This window comes from Capsicum annuum, chromosome 10, assembly GCF_002878395.1.
Source record: "Capsicum annuum cultivar UCD-10X-F1 chromosome 10, UCD10Xv1.1, whole genome shotgun sequence".
NCBI lineage: Eukaryota > Viridiplantae > Streptophyta > Magnoliopsida > Solanales > Solanaceae > Capsicum > Capsicum annuum.
In genome coordinates this window covers 187,718,452-187,734,269 of record NC_061120.1, presented here as the reverse complement: position 1 = coordinate 187,734,269, position 15,818 = coordinate 187,718,452, and the positions used below count along the sequence as shown (strand labels likewise).

The window sequence follows — 15,818 nt, the reverse complement described above, 5'->3', positions numbered from 1 at the left end:
ATGAGGATTGATATGATGCATAAAAGTATATAAAAGATTTTCGATCAAAGAAAAATTAGATTGACTTTCAAAATTTTAACTGGACCACATAAAATGAGAAGAAGGGAACATTTTAAATTAAATAATGATTAAAATACTATAGAAAATTTAAGCTTACAAGATAGTGTAAAATTGTTTAGTTGATTAAGTATTCTCTAAAAGCTAGGGTTGGTGCCAGTTGTAGGGAGCTGGTAGGTGGCATTGAAGTGAAGAAAATAGTGATTTTTTTAATCCTTCCCTGGGAATACCACATACATAAGCTTTTCAGTCAATGTCTTAATATACTAATCTGAAAATCAAATCTACACATAGTACTAATGTTAATGAATTAAAATTCGAATCATATTCAAATCTTCATTAACCTGACCACAAGCAACAAATGACAACATAGAGAAAGCTTCCTTCGGTTATTTGAGAGATGGAAGTTCCCTTTTGAGAATTTGTTAATTATCTAGGACATGAAAGTCCCTTTCAGGGCTTGCTAATTATTTGGGACATAAGAAAGTCCTTTTGAAGATTTTGGACATGAAAGAAAGACTTGTTGATTATTAGGGACATATCCAGTTAGGGTGAGTTCGGTAGGAATATTTACTAGGACATTAAGTGTTATCTTACTTTGTGTTCAGTATACAAGTAAAATGTATTATTCTAAAAGCATTCATATGTATCTGAAACAAAACTACGAGGATGAGGTGGTGAAGGGGAGGGTAGGGGTGAGTGGGAACAACGCTGCTCTCTAATCGATGTTTTATAAGGGGCAGAGAAAATGCCTCAAGTCACTGGATCTCGTGCCACCAGTGTGACATAACATGAAAAGAGTGACCCAAACCTGTCCCTAACAGGCTTGTAAGTAGCATCCGGGCATCAAAAGCAAGTCTTTAGACTGCCGTTGATGATAGAGATTCTTTCCCTAACAACTGGTGTTCAATCAGTACTTGAGAGTGAGAGGAGTCGTCTGGCAAGGGAGGCAGGGGGAACGAGGGTTGGTGTGGGGATGGGGGTTGGAGGCCCCATGGTGGGTGGCGAGGATTTTGTGGTGGTGGTGGCCGCAGGTTTAAGGGTGAGGAGGAGACAATATGATTTGTTTTTTTCATTTTCATTATAGAAATTATTTTCCTAAAAGAAACATCTTTCCAAAATTTTTGACTAACCAAATACAGAGAAGAAAAAAAAAACTCAATACCAAACACACCCTTAAAGACTTGCCTAGTCATTTGCAACACGGAAGTTCCCTTCAAACACTTCTTGGCTATTTCAGACATGGAAGTTGAGCGACGAGAAATTAAACTAAAAATATAAATAGTTTCTTTTTTTTTTTTTTTTTTGCCCTTTTGGCAACGGTAAAAAATCAACAATGTTCTCAAGCACTTCAGCCTGACCATTTAGGATTTCCCATCCTCAAAAAACTACAAAGATCTTAATTTTACTGCAAAACTCAGTTCCCCAGCCTGTAAATATGGAGGTTGTCCATAGATTGTTAAGGCGGCGCTTCTGTTTGCCTTCAATCAACAGCTAAAGGAACTATGAAGGCGGCGCTTCTGTTTGCCTTCAATCAACAGCTAAAGGAACTATGAAGAGCAAAACTTGCTGAGCTTCTGCCAGAAAAAATGAACTAAAAACCAGAACGGAGAAAGGCGAGGACAAAACTGCAGTAGTACCTATAAAGGTGCATTTGTCAAGTATGTCCTCTCGTAAAAGCCAGTTATTTGGTCAGCTACAGCCCACATAATCGCCTGGCCAGGTGGGATCCTCATGAGCCGAGGAATTAGTCCCTTCCACAAGGCACGTAATCCTTCTTCTGCATGTATTGTTGCGATTGCATGAAACATGCCTCTGTACTTCAACTCACCTCCAGATTTATTCTGAGCCATCAGCCTTGTTTTCACAACATCAAATGGACCGGTGCATATGGGACCAGCTGTCCCTGCCAGGAATCCTGATATCATAGACTGCCATGGCTGAAGAACTTTTCCATCACCTTCATGTTTCTTCCACAACATTGTGTCAAATGCATTCTTGGCTGTAAACATGGCGGCCTGATTCGTACCATTCCGCATAACAGTTGGTGCCGCACCTGCCCACAGACCGAGAATGCCTTCCTCACGAACAATCATACGGGCACAGTGAACAGGTCCCTTGTATCGCAGAAGCTCAGGACTCAATCCTCTTTGCTGCTGTAGTCTAATCTTCACCACCTGCATTAATCAAAGTTTGACAATCATTTAGTGATTTATGCTGAAAATCCTTTACACAATCTGTCTCTACTTATATTACCGATGCTAGTATGCCAAATTTATGCAAAGTCGTGCAAATAAACAGAAATTAGTATCCCGTAGAAATTATTCTAGACAAGTGATACAAGACAACCATCAACTGGAACAGCAGGTAGGTATTCCACTTCAAGCCTAGCATCAGCTCGAAAATCAAAGCAAAAGCAGCTCAACAAGAGACCAAATACAAAATGAGCAGTGTAGTTATTTTACAGATGCTTTCATCACCTTCTAAGACTTCTGTATAAAAATACGAAACACATGAACAGTGATACGAGAATGACCACGGAGATGGACATATGTGAGATGTATTGAACCCGAGACTTGGAGCGTGCAAGTGAAGTGCAAAGGAGGGCCTAAATAGGCTCCAAAACAGTCCACAAACTACACTCCAAGGGCGCCTAAAGTGAAGCATTTGACTAAGGTGTCTTTGGAACATTTCACACTATTTTTGTAACCTACTATAAATAGAATATGTTAGGTCATTTACTACTTAGACTTTGATGATATTTGTAAGTTGTGTAACACTTTGAAAGACTAGTCCTCTCTTCTCTTTAGGAGGCAACCCGAAACTAGGGTGATACTAGTGTGGAATCACTAGTGTTGCATTCATGGCTTGAGACATTGGTGTTTAGAGGAGGTAAAGTCCCTCTTGTGTCAACGTATGAGTTAGGTTAACCGTTGTGTGTAGTGTTAAGGGTCCAAGAGTATCACATGTTCTTAGGTTCTTAAGATTATACCAATCAAGGTCTAACTATCTATCCTTTGTTCCTTTTATTCTTGTAATCGTTTGTACTAGTTTGTTCTTGATTCTAGGGAAGCCGTGAGTTGTTGTTACAATATTGTGGTGTTCTTCTTCTTGTTGGGTAACTTGGTTTGGTTATTGGCTGCCTTGGTGTGTTAAACATCTTGTAATCTCTTCATTCTTGCTCTGGTTTGTTTAATCCGAGAATGGTCTCCAAACAGGTCCTCGGATCCTTAAGATTAGTGGACTGATTTGGAGTGTGTTTTGTGACCTTCCTTGTTTGTCTTGTATCATTTGGTATCAGAGCTCAAGGCTTGGTTTTGTTCTTACAAAACCAATCTTGGGAAGTTCTTACCAAAGTTAGAAACATTGTGTTGTGTTGGACCTTGGCCGAAATTTGAAGTATTGTTGTGTTGACTTGGCCAAGAGTTTTGTGACTAGTAGATCTAGTAGTCTTTTGCTTGTTTAGTGTGTTAGATCTAAAGTTGAGCTTATAAAATTGACCATTGTTGTGGTGACTTGAAGATGGCCGTATGTTGTGCCTTGTTGTTGACAATTGGTGATGTTGTGTTGTGTTGTGTTCTTGAAGAAGTTATTATGTTCTTGGAGGTTGTTGTGGTGTTCATCTTGTTCTTCATCTATTCTTACAACTTAAGACAACAGAAAGTGTAGAAAAGATCCAAAAAGTAGTAAGACAAAAGTTATAAAGTTGTTTGTGAGAAGACTTGCACACATCACTTCCTAAACTTGACAACCACTTTTCCTTAAATCAAGGGACCTTGTCTTGTGAAACAAGTAAAGTCAAATATCACCTTTTTGAGTTCGAAAAGTTGAAAAAAAGACTACAAGACTTTTACTTTCCCTCCAAAACCAATTGTCATCCATTCCAAGTTGTGTGAAGATTGAAATTTCAAATTTGTGACTAAAAAGTGTGTGGGACCAAGACCAATTGCATGCTGCCATGTCACCATTGCTACTGTACACGTCACTAATAAGCTCAAATTTGGATTTTTTCTCGTTTCTAATTGTTGATTCGTGGTTTCATTACTTGGTTCTAGAATTAATTAACAAACTAGTATATTCCTACTAGGTTGTCAATTAGTCCTTTGAATCCGTTTGTTCGTGTCAACGATTACTTGGGTGCTTTTATCTTTTGAATACGTTGTTACTTCTTGGTTCTAGTCCGTCGAGAATTCTTTGAGTCTTCAAACAAGAATCCATTCCGACCAAGGAGTAGACTCACCCCTCGACTCATCATGAACTACAAGCCGACTTGCAACACTTATGAATCCAAGTGTGAGACGATCAAGTGTGTGAGAGTGTGGTGAGGTTGTTCCAAACTAACTTGTGTTTTGCTTTGTAGGATTGTTCTTTTCTTTTCTATTTTTTAGGTACAATTACAAGGGAACCCGCGGTTTCAACCTCTCAACCCATGGACAACAACGCCACCAATGTCATTTTGGCCTACCTTGACACCATGTCCCGAGACCTAGCTATGGCAAATGAAAGGTTGGATCATATGGTAGGTCAAAGGGAGCAAGTGGGCTACCCGTACACACGTTAAGAGGAAGGCCATTGCTCATGTGAGCTACGAGGCAAAAATGCTATCCCCTAAACTCCTATGAACTTAGTATGTTGTGTTGTGGCTAGTAGGAACCAAGTAGGTGTAGTTGCGGCTTTGCCTAGGGTAGAGGTGCTCAAGTCGTCCTTTTGTGATACTCTTGCTGATGTTAGGTCGCGAGAGGACCAAACTCTTGTGGTAAGTACACAAGCACTAGTTAATCCTTTAGATGACGAAATTGATTCTTCTTGCAAGAATAATTTGTGTCCATCTAGTGCTAGCCTTTATAATTCGAGTAAGACTCCATTACCAATTGACGAGAGTATTCACACACTAGTTGACCCTTATGCGAGCCAAGGTGAGTCTATGCTGGTATGTGAGTTGCCAACAACTAGTGAGGATGTGAATGAAGATCAAACTTACTCATGAATGTATTCCACTACTTGAGCATATGTGTGGTGTGCTTGAAAAATTTCAAGTTAGTGATGGTGTATATAGGGTTGATCTTGATGATGCACGTGACTCTTTGAACATCTTGTGTGGTAAAAATCTTGCTAGTAGTTTTGTTCATAGAGATCATGTGTATGGAAATGTTGTAAATGATGGCATATGCCTTTTTGAGGTAGGATTTCTAGGCCGTATCTCTCTATTCTTGAATATTAGTCTTCTCTTAAGGGCAAATGTCATGCGTGATTGTGGGAGTGATATTCTAGGGGAAGGAAGGGTTAGCCTCGGCTTAGACCCTTGGCTACTTCTCCCATTTGACCCCGGCACCCTCTCGGAATGTGGGAATTTCTACATTTCCCACTTGATGCTTGGTCAAGACGACAAGAAATGTTTGATTGTGGGTGCTAATGAAGGAAGGCAAGGTTCTTCCTTACCTCTTTTTGTTGATGATGACCTCTTCCTTTGTGCCATTTATATTAAGGTTTTCATGTTCAACACAAAGGACCCGTAGGTACACTCCAAGTTTGTCCCACCTCGGCATGGCATGTGATGTGTGTATTTTGCTAATCCTAACCCTCATGTCACGAGGATATTTTGCTGGTTTGCCCTTCTTTGATTTTGCAAGGAGTGGATTCGAGGTCAAATCCTTTTTCAAGAAGGGGAGGATGATACGAGACTGACCATGGAGATGGACATATGTGAGATGTATTGAACCCGAGACTTGGAGCCTGCAAGTAAAGTGCAAAGGAGGGCCTAAATAGGCTCCAAAACAGTCCACAAACTACACTCCAAGGGCGCCTAAAGTGAAGCATTTGACTAAAGGGTCTTTTGAACATTTCACACTATTTTTGTAACCTTACTATAAATAGAATATGTTAGGTCATTTACCACTTAGACTTTGATGATATTTGTAAGTTGTATAACACTTTGAAAGACAAGTCCTCTCTTCTCTTTAGGAGTCAACCCGAAACTAGGGTGATACAAGTGTGGAATCACTAGTGTTGCATTCATGGCTTGAGACATTGGTGTTTAGAGGAGGTAAAGTCCCTCTTGTGTCAACGTATGAGTTAGGTTAACCGTTGTGTGTAGTGTTAAGGGTCCAAGAGTATCACATGTTCTTGGGTTCTTAAGATTATACCAACCAAGGTCTAATGTTCCTTTTATTCTTGTAATCGTTTGTACTAATTTGTTCTTGATTCTAGGGAAGCCGTGAGTTGTAGTTACAGTATTGTGGTGTTCTTCTTCATGTTGGGTAACTTGGTTTGGTTATTGGCTGCCTTGATGTGTTAAACATCTTGTAATCTCTTCATTCTTGCTCTTGTTTGTTGAATCCGAGAGTGGTCTCCAAAAAGGTCCTCGGATCCTTAAGATTAGTGGACTGATTTGGAGTGTGTTTTGTGACCTTCCTTGTTTGTCTTGTATCAAACAGTGAAGGATGCAAGCATTTTGTAAGCGCCCCTAGAAGATTATAGAATCCTCGCTAAGACAGGAGATAAGTATTCCATACAAACATTCCTACAGAATCCTTTTAGGACCTCTATCCATCATCGTCAACTCGGCTATCTTTTCCACTGCAAAAATAATAGTACTTATCAAATTTGTAGTGCAATATGAGCTGCTTGTCCATGGTAAACTTGGTCCTTTTACCAGAAACCACATCTACTTTAAGAATAAAATCGACAAAACCTTCTGGAAATTAATTTCTGTTAATTGGATGGTTATCAATATGAATTAATGAAACCCCCAACGAAGCCTGGTGAACTTGAATGTATCTCAGTGAGGCAAATTTCTTTCAATCTGCTTTTATAAAATCTATTCAACTAAATGTTGGCTGAATATGTTACAGAACTTTCAAGTGCATAGTCAACAAACCAAGTTTCTCCCTTGTTAGAATTGCATTCTTCCTCACAATTCAAAAGTGAGCCACTACGTAACTTAAATGTCAGAGAAGGGCATTACCTGTTGATCAAAGTTCCACAACTTCCTTTTTGAATTTGAAAAAGGATGCTAACATAACCTTGTCCGATAAATAACATTGGTCCTCTCCGCTAAATTTATTGCCTCTCATATCATATTCTTTTTCATATAAAAGAATCACCGGATGTCACAAATCCAAGCTATTTATAGGAGTCTTCCCCAACTAACAAACAAATGACTGATACTAAAAGGAACATTAGGTGAAAAATCGACAAACTGGTCCTCCATTGCACTCCCTAATTCTTCTTCATCTAGCACCATATTGAATTGCTTGACATTTTGAGATAGCATTTAATTTCCACTGACTTCTGCGGCACCTAAATTTCTTGTGCTCTTTGTAGTGTTTTAAGTTGTAACCATGGCATAAGATTTCAGCTCAACAATGTTACTCTTACCTTCTCCTCTAACTTATTTCTAATCCAACCGAGTATTCCTACTTCATCATCCTCTACTAGAGCTGCATATCCAATTTTTTTCTTGATAAAGCACTACAGCTGCATAACCATTATCTAGAGTCTCGACTTTGGTTTCTCACCTTAGCAACTAGCAAAGCAATACTCCAGAGCTTTTCTTTTCCTAGTCTCATTTTACTGGTCCAACCTATCTTATCCAAGAAGAAGACAGAATATGGTATATACCCCCTATTCTCCTAACCCTGCGCTAGCCAGGGAGCACTTCGTGCAGGGGGTAAGCTCTCAAGCCCTTTATCATATTGTAAACTCCATTTAGCTAAGGACCGCCTTCAATTCAATGGACAGTTGATGATCAACACTAATCAGAAACAATAATAGTAGAACTGCTAATAATTCGGTGCCTACCCATTAATTGAATGAACTACAAAATTCCTAGGTACATATATAATAATACTACAATTGCTGTGTCCACAGTAGTACTACGACATCCCTGTTTTCTGAATAAGAATGATCAAGCTAACAAAACCATACTATCATCATATTCTTTTTTTATAGCAGGGAAAACCTGATGGAGCAGTGCCACATGATTAGAAATTTGATGGATAATAGGTCCACCCCGCTACCCTTCACTTAAATACCAAATTTTTGTCCACGGTAAGGTACGAAAACCATGACGTACACCTAACTCACACATCACTTGTAGCACTCTTACCACTAGACCAAAGCCTTGGGGAGATCATCTATCCTAATATACATTCTTTCTCCTTCACGAAACAGAGCACTTCCCTTGAAAATTGTTCCAAAGACCTAACTAAAAATAATTGGCCATCTTTTGGCAGAATGTGCTTGACCAACTGGAAAACCACACAAAGCCAGCTAAGGTCACCATTTATAGTGTCCACGGAACCTGTGATGTCTAATCACATCAGATCTACCACTCATTTCATGGCTTTGTTTGAGATTAAAAACATGGATAACTGGAATGTTCTTCCACTGTGTGGATAAACTCTTCAAGTATATCTAAGGCAGAGCTAGGATTTGGTGTTTATGGGTTTGGGATTCTAGCTCTTCTAGGTTACTGGCTTCTAATTAATAATTTTTGTATAATGAATTTCTTAAGCAAATTCAAAATTTGAACTGATGTTACTGGTCCAAACCAGTAACTAATACATTAGCTTCACCCCTAGTATATCATTCAATCATTGACCTACATTTTGTATTGGGGTCAAAGTTGAAATTTTTATGTAAACTAAAGCTGGGTTTAATCTAGTGATGAAGTCAAATAGTTTGATAATGAATGATAACTAAGAGAATTTAAAGTCATCCTAAGCGTGGTCTTTGTTGAGTGTATTGTGAACATGAACTAGAGACATGACCTCAGCTCTTGGAGAAGGCAGGACGAAGACTCTCCTAATCCATTCTTAAAGAGAAAACGTATTTGGGGGTTTTAAAAGGGGTATTTTGGCCCTACATTTTATTTTTGCCTTTTTGGAAAAAATAAAAATAGAAGTATGTACTGTGTACAATACAACAACAACAACAACAAACTCAGTATATTCCCACATAGTGGGGTCTGGGGAGGGTAAAATGTACGCAGTCCATACCACATAATGGATGTACAAAACCTAGTAATGTAGAATACGCTGTGAATACACATGTTCAACCTAGTAAAACACTTTGTTGGTTCATATGTAAAAGGAATTTATTTATCTTGGTAAGGAGGAAACCTTATTTCCAAAGACTTAGAAGCAGTATTTAGCAGAGTGATCAAGTGACTGCATGAAAAACATTTCGACAAATACACACCCTATTAACATTTGGTGTAGCAAGCTGATTAGCTTCTAACAGCCAGTTACAATTATGAAAGCACAAGCAGCAGTTGACCCAAAACAAATGTTAATTATTTACCATCCTTCTCAAGCCAAATCACTCTGTTTCAGAAAGTGCAGAATGCATAAACTTAGCACTCCAACAACAATCATTTCTGCATGTAAAGTTCGTTTACTAGTATAGGCATGATACTTGGACTGAGTCAGCCAACCCCAGGGGTGAATGCATTATGGTCACATTCTCCCAGCATACACACTAATCCCTTTATCATCATTTTTACTTTTAGATAAAGACACTTAATTTATTTATACCTATGTTGTTTAGCATTAGAAGTTAAAGACACTTAATTTATTTATACCTGTGAGAAATATAAGAGAAGAATATTATTGAATTGCTGTAATTACATTATTACATTGAGGCTCTATTCATAAACACTACATTCCAATCCTTTTCCTAATAGGACACTACATTATAATTCTTTTCTAAGTAGGATTCTATATGATATTCTTATTCCTACTCATATTCGAACACTCCCCCTCAAGCTGGTGCATAGAAGACATATGTACCAAGCTTGTTAGGGATGTAATTAATGCGAGGATCAGTGAAGATATCTGCAAGAAAACTGATACGGACTGCTCTGACGTCTGGGAAGCCTCAATTGAAAAGGAACAACTGAAAAAGTGATCCGAAAAGTAGTAAACATCGCCGGAAAGTCTATCTATCGCTAAAAAATTGCCGAAAACTGGTATCTCGAATTCAAGAGATGAGTAGATCTTGAACCAAACAGTCACCGAGGAACTGGACGGAACATGCTCACGTGCCCGACTATTAGATTTGATGGATGAAAAGAGTGGTCACAATTTGAGAAAAAAATTATATGGGTAGGGTTGAAATGATGGCGCGACCCTAATGTGAAAGAGAATTATATGGGTAGGGTCGAAATGACTGCACGACCCTACTTAGAAATAGAAATTATATGGGTAAGGTTGAAATCTAAGTTGCTCGGACTCGGGTGCAGATGTCCGATACGGGTACGGATCTAGAGGTCGGATCCTTCACTGTCTCAATTTAAGGATTCGGAGAAATGGATCTAGGGATGGATACGGGTGCGGGGATTCGGCGAAAAATAATTTAAATATCTAAAAATAGAGTTATAAAACATAAATTTTAAGATATTATGTGGAAAACTTGAGGAGAAAATATTTTTCAAGAAAATCCTGAAAGGAGATAAAAAGAAAAGCAATAACGTAGAAATTTCTATATACAAAGTATTCCATTTTTCTTCAATTTCACCTTAGCTTTTATTTTGATTATAGAATTTCTTAAATTGTCTGGACTTTCCCAGTCAATTTTGGTCGAAGTACCCAAAATCGGTTGACCATTTCGGGTACGGATCCCACACCCACACCTACACCCATGTCGTGTCGACACGGGTGCGGTACCGAAAGTGAAGAGTTCGAGTAACTTAGGTTGAAATGACGTTACGACCCTATTGAAAAAGGGAAATTATATGGTTAGGGTCGGAATGACGGCACGACCCTAATGAAAAAGGAAAATTATATGGGTAGGGTCGGAATGACGACACAACCCTACTGAAAAAAAGATTATATGGGTAGGATCGGAATGATGGCACGACCCTACGCAAATCAGATATGAGGAGTCACCATAAAGACACATGGAACTACGCAAATCAAATCTGAGGAGTCACCGGAAAGACGCACGGTGCTATGCAACTCAAATATGATAAAGTAGTCCGAAAAGATGCATAGTACTATGCAAATTAAATATGAGAAGTAGTCCAGAGAGATGCACGGTGCTACACAAATCTGATATGAGAAAGTAGTCTTTGGATAGATGGATGATGCTATGCAAATCTGATATGAGAAAATAGTCACCAGAAAAATCCATGGTGACCCAACTTTTGCTAACACAATCAATCATTTGCCAGACGGGCGGCATATATGGATTATAGCCGCCCGTCGGCAGCGGAAGCTATTTGATTTTCTATGAAAATCGTAGAGGCTCTGATACCATGTGAGAAATATAAAAGAAGAATATTATTGAATTGTTGTAACTACATTATTACATTGAAGTTCTATTTATAAACACTACATTCCAATCCTTTTCCTAATAGGACACTACATTATAATTCTTTTCCAAGTAGGATTCTATATGCTATTTTTATTCCTACTCATGTTCTAACAATACCTATGTTGTTTAGCATTAGAAGTTACTTATCTCTGTCCTCTCAATCATCTCCTTCTTATTTTCAGTACTTCAAACTGCTAACCCTTGAAAAAATCTAACTCACTAAGCTTCAGGTGATTCAATCGTCTCAACCGAACCATTAACCAACAGGCTCTTCATATTTTACCTAGATTAAAAAAGGAATTATTTGGTCCCCAAAGTTAAACAGACAGACCAATTTACTGGATCAGAAATTAAAACAAACACCAAATGAGTATATAGGTGAACTCTAAAAGTTGAGGCTGGGAAAGGGGAAATGGAAGAGAAGATTACAAGGTGGGAAATCAAACCCTTACCAACAAGGTGAAAGGTTGACTCTACTTGTTCGAACCCCTGATGTTAACAAAAGCAACAACAACTAAATACCTAGTAAAATCACCACAAGTGGGTTCTGGGGAGGGTAAGACACAAGAAGAATAAAGTGAATACTATAACAGACACCACACCAAGCCTAAACTTGTCCAGAAACACGACACACTCTATTACCTACTAACCTTTTATCTTAATCTGCAACCTCTACACCCTCTTATCTAAAGTCATATCTTTGGTAAGCCTGAAACTACATTGTTAAGTATCCCACATCGGAAAAGAGATGGGTAATTGGTCTCCTTATATGGACTTGGACAATCCTCCCCTCATGAGCTAGCTTTTGAGGTTGAGTTAGACCCAAGATCCATTCTTTACATGGTATCAGAGACATGCCCATCCCAAATCTTTGTTCACCGATGTTGGGCCCCCATATTATATTGCCCACGCTCCAGTGAACGAGGCCTAGTCGCGCGAGGGAGTGTTAAGTATCCCACGTCAGAAAAGAGATAGGTAATTGGTCTCCTTAATCTTACCACTCCTAGTGTATCCACACATATATCTTAGCATCTCAGGTTTATTGAAAGAAATTCAAACGAACAACCATAAGACATAGCATCATGCAAAATCAAGAAGCAACATAATCCAATTCCCAAAATAGTAATAATTTACCATAAAAGAGAAAAATTTCAAAGAAGTATATCACAAACAAAAAGATTAAAATTAACAAACCTCAAAGGGCTCATTTGGTTGGTGAACAAGTTATCCACGATTAGTTATCCTACAACTGTTATCTCACCCTCAATGTGAAATAAAAATAACAATACAATCCCATGATATTAATCCCCGAACAAGTTATCCCGCAATTCTATGCTATCTTAACCAAAATGAGATAAACTCATCCTAAAATTATTGAGATATTAGTTATCCCTTACCCCTCATACCAAACAAGAGCTAAAAGCAATAATTTTCCACAAAAGAGCTATCAACAAAATCACAATAAATTCCGAAAATTAACGAACTTCAAAGGGCTCGTTGGGTTGGTGAACAAATTATCCAGGATTAGCTATCATTAGCTATCAGGATTGTTATCTCACCCTTAATGTGGATCAAAAATCACATTATAATCTCGGTATAATTAATCCCTGGACCAAGTTATCCCATAATTCTATCCTATCTCAACCAAAAATAAGATAAACTCACCTTAAAATTAATCCCGAAATTAGTTATCTCTTATCACTCGTACCAAACGAACTCTAAAACCAATAATTTTCCATAAAAGACCAAAATTCCGACAAATAAATCACTCCCACCTTGGCTTGAAATCCTCATTTCTAATCTTATTGCTCCTAGTATATCCACACATCCATCTCAGCATCCTCGTGTTTATTCAAAGAAATTCAAATGAATGATCATAAGACATGACATCAGGCAAAAGTAAGCACCAACACAATCCAATTCCCTAAAAACAATAATTTCCCAAGACCTATATTTCAAACAAGTAAATCACAAAAAAAAAAATGTAAAAAGTTACAAACATCAAAGGGCTCGTTTGGTTGGTGAACAAATTACCCAGGATTAGCTATCCCAGGATTGTTATCTCACCCCTCAACGTGGAACAAAAATAACACTACAATCCCGAGATAATTAATCCCCAAAACAAGTTGTTGCAATTTTTATCCTATCCCTACCAAAAATGAGATAATCTCATCTTCAAATTAAACCCAAGATTAGTTATCCCTTATCCCTCATACCAAACGAACTCCAAAAGCAATGATTTTCCATGAAAGAGTAGAATGGCTGAATGAAATTAACACCACAATCCCCTGATAATTAATCCCGAAACAAGTTATCCTGCAATTTTATCTCAACCAAACATGAGATAAACTCATCCTGAAATTAATCCCAAGTATCCTAATTCCAGATGAACTCTAAACCAATAATTTTTCATAAAAGAGCTAAATTTCAATCAACAAAATCACAATAAATTGCGAAAATTAACAACCTCAAAGGGCTAGTTTGGTTGGTGAACAAGTCATCCGGGATTAACTATCCCACAATGGCTATCTCACCCTCAACGATGGGACAAAATTAACACTAAATCCCACCATAATTAATTCCGGAACAAGTCATCTCGCAATTTTATCCCACTCATCCTAAAATTCATCCCGTGATTAGTTTATCACTTATCCCTCGCACCAAACGAACTCTAAAACCGATAACTTTCCATAAAGCAGCTAAATTCAATCAACAAAGTCACAATAAATAAATAGCCAAAATTAACCAACCTCAAAAGGCGTAACAATCACGAGTGCTTCAAGAACACCAGCACCAAAACCCGACATAACCCGACCAGCCGGACTAATCTTCCCAGTTTCCTCATCCTTAAACGCAGATTGCAAAACCGCATTAGAACCCATACGCAATGCATATTTAAGAGTCAAATGTGTAGCAAATGGGGTTAACCCTTTCCACAAAGCTCTTACGCCTTCGTTATTAACAATCGTCGAACCGCAATGAACAATTCCTTTGTATGAACCGGTCCGGTCCAGTTGAAGCCGGGTTTTGATGACGTCAATGGGCTGTAAACAACTCGCTTCTACGATTCCGCCTAATGAACCGGAAATGGCTTTCATGTATGGTGGTATTGTTTTTTTGGTTCTTGAGTTCTCTTCCGCCATTGAAAAACGGCGGCGTTGTTGAGGTTTATTGGAAATTCTACTGTACTTTAATGGAGAAAATGAGAACTTTTAATTTCTTTAGATCACTGAAATTTATGCTTAGATTTGATGAAAAGTCTCACATGACAAATAGGTATTTAGTTATTAATTTATTCGGAAACACGCGTGGACCTCATTTAATTCTTTCGTCTCATTTTACATAGTATGATTTGATATCTTTTAAAAATTTGTTTTATTAAAATAATTTTAATCATTATATTTTATAAATTTAACGAAAAGGGCCTAAATTGCTCTTTCAACCATGTAAAATAGTGCAAAAACATTATTCATCTACTATAGGCCTAAAATGCTTTTTCCGTCTACCTATTGCACCTAAAATATCATTTTCACCTATCTATTGGGTCTAAAATATCCTTTTCGTGTACTTATTAGGCCTATTTTGCCCTTTAATTTAGGTAAATTACGTGAAAAAGTCATCCTTAAAACTTAATTACATAAATAATATTCTCTCCGTTTCGAATTAGATGACCTTTTTAGCCTTGGCACACCCATTAAGAAACTCAATAATTAGAAGTATATTTTACTATTTTACCCTTCTTGACATTGTAAAATTCAATAATCAATTAAGTAAGAAAACTTGGTGCAATTATTTCGATTCAGACATGTATAAGTCTCAAGAAGAAAAAGTAAAGTTTCATATTTAAAGTTAGTATTGAAAATATAAAATTGTTACTTTCAATAATTTTAAAAAAATATTGTTATATTTAAAACTATCAGGGGTAAAATGGAAAAATATGAACAAGTTGTCTATACGAAGCCTTCGGCCTCATGTACAACCTCAAAATCAACTAAAACATAAAAATATAGTCTACGCATCAACAGGAAGTCAACGATACCCATATTACCTACTTTCGAGTCGGAGTCAAAATGAACCCATGAAATGAATTTTCAGAAAAAAAAGGATAAACTTGAAATTTTTGTTCAAAAATATATTGCTCAAGATTAAAGAAACTCATAGGAGAAACCCCAAGTGAAAATGGGTTGAAACTAGGGTTACAATCGAAGAATTTCTAATTCAGGCTTTTCGTCCTAAAATCTCCAAATTTCTCTTTTGAAATGGAGTTTTAACAAGATTTAAATGACAAAAATCAAAGAAAAATAATTGAAATAAGAATTTGGAGCTCACCCAAGCTTGAAAGTGGAAGAAACCACGCCAAAACTCGAAAACCCCAAGCTCCAAGTCTCAAAAATGATGAAAAAATCGAAAAAAAGGTGATATATATATATATATTACCAGGCATC

The 15,818-nt window shown here is 37.5% G+C and overlaps 1 protein-coding gene across 1 annotated transcript; it reads right to left on the bottom strand.

The window, feature by feature from the left end:
* Nucleotides 1-1,321: 1,321 nt before the first annotated feature.
* LOC107843439 (mitochondrial succinate-fumarate transporter 1) lies at nt 1,322-14,657 on the bottom strand. The gene is made up of 2 exons (XM_016687742.2): nt 14,124-14,657; nt 1,322-2,234 (listed from the first exon to the last, which is right to left on the bottom strand). Exons 1-2 carry the CDS (start codon nt 14,514-14,516, stop codon nt 1,698-1,700), a joined length of 930 nt encoding a protein of 309 aa, XP_016543228.1. The 5' UTR covers nt 14,517-14,657; the 3' UTR covers nt 1,322-1,697.
* Nucleotides 14,658-15,818: the final 1,161 nt, after the last annotated feature.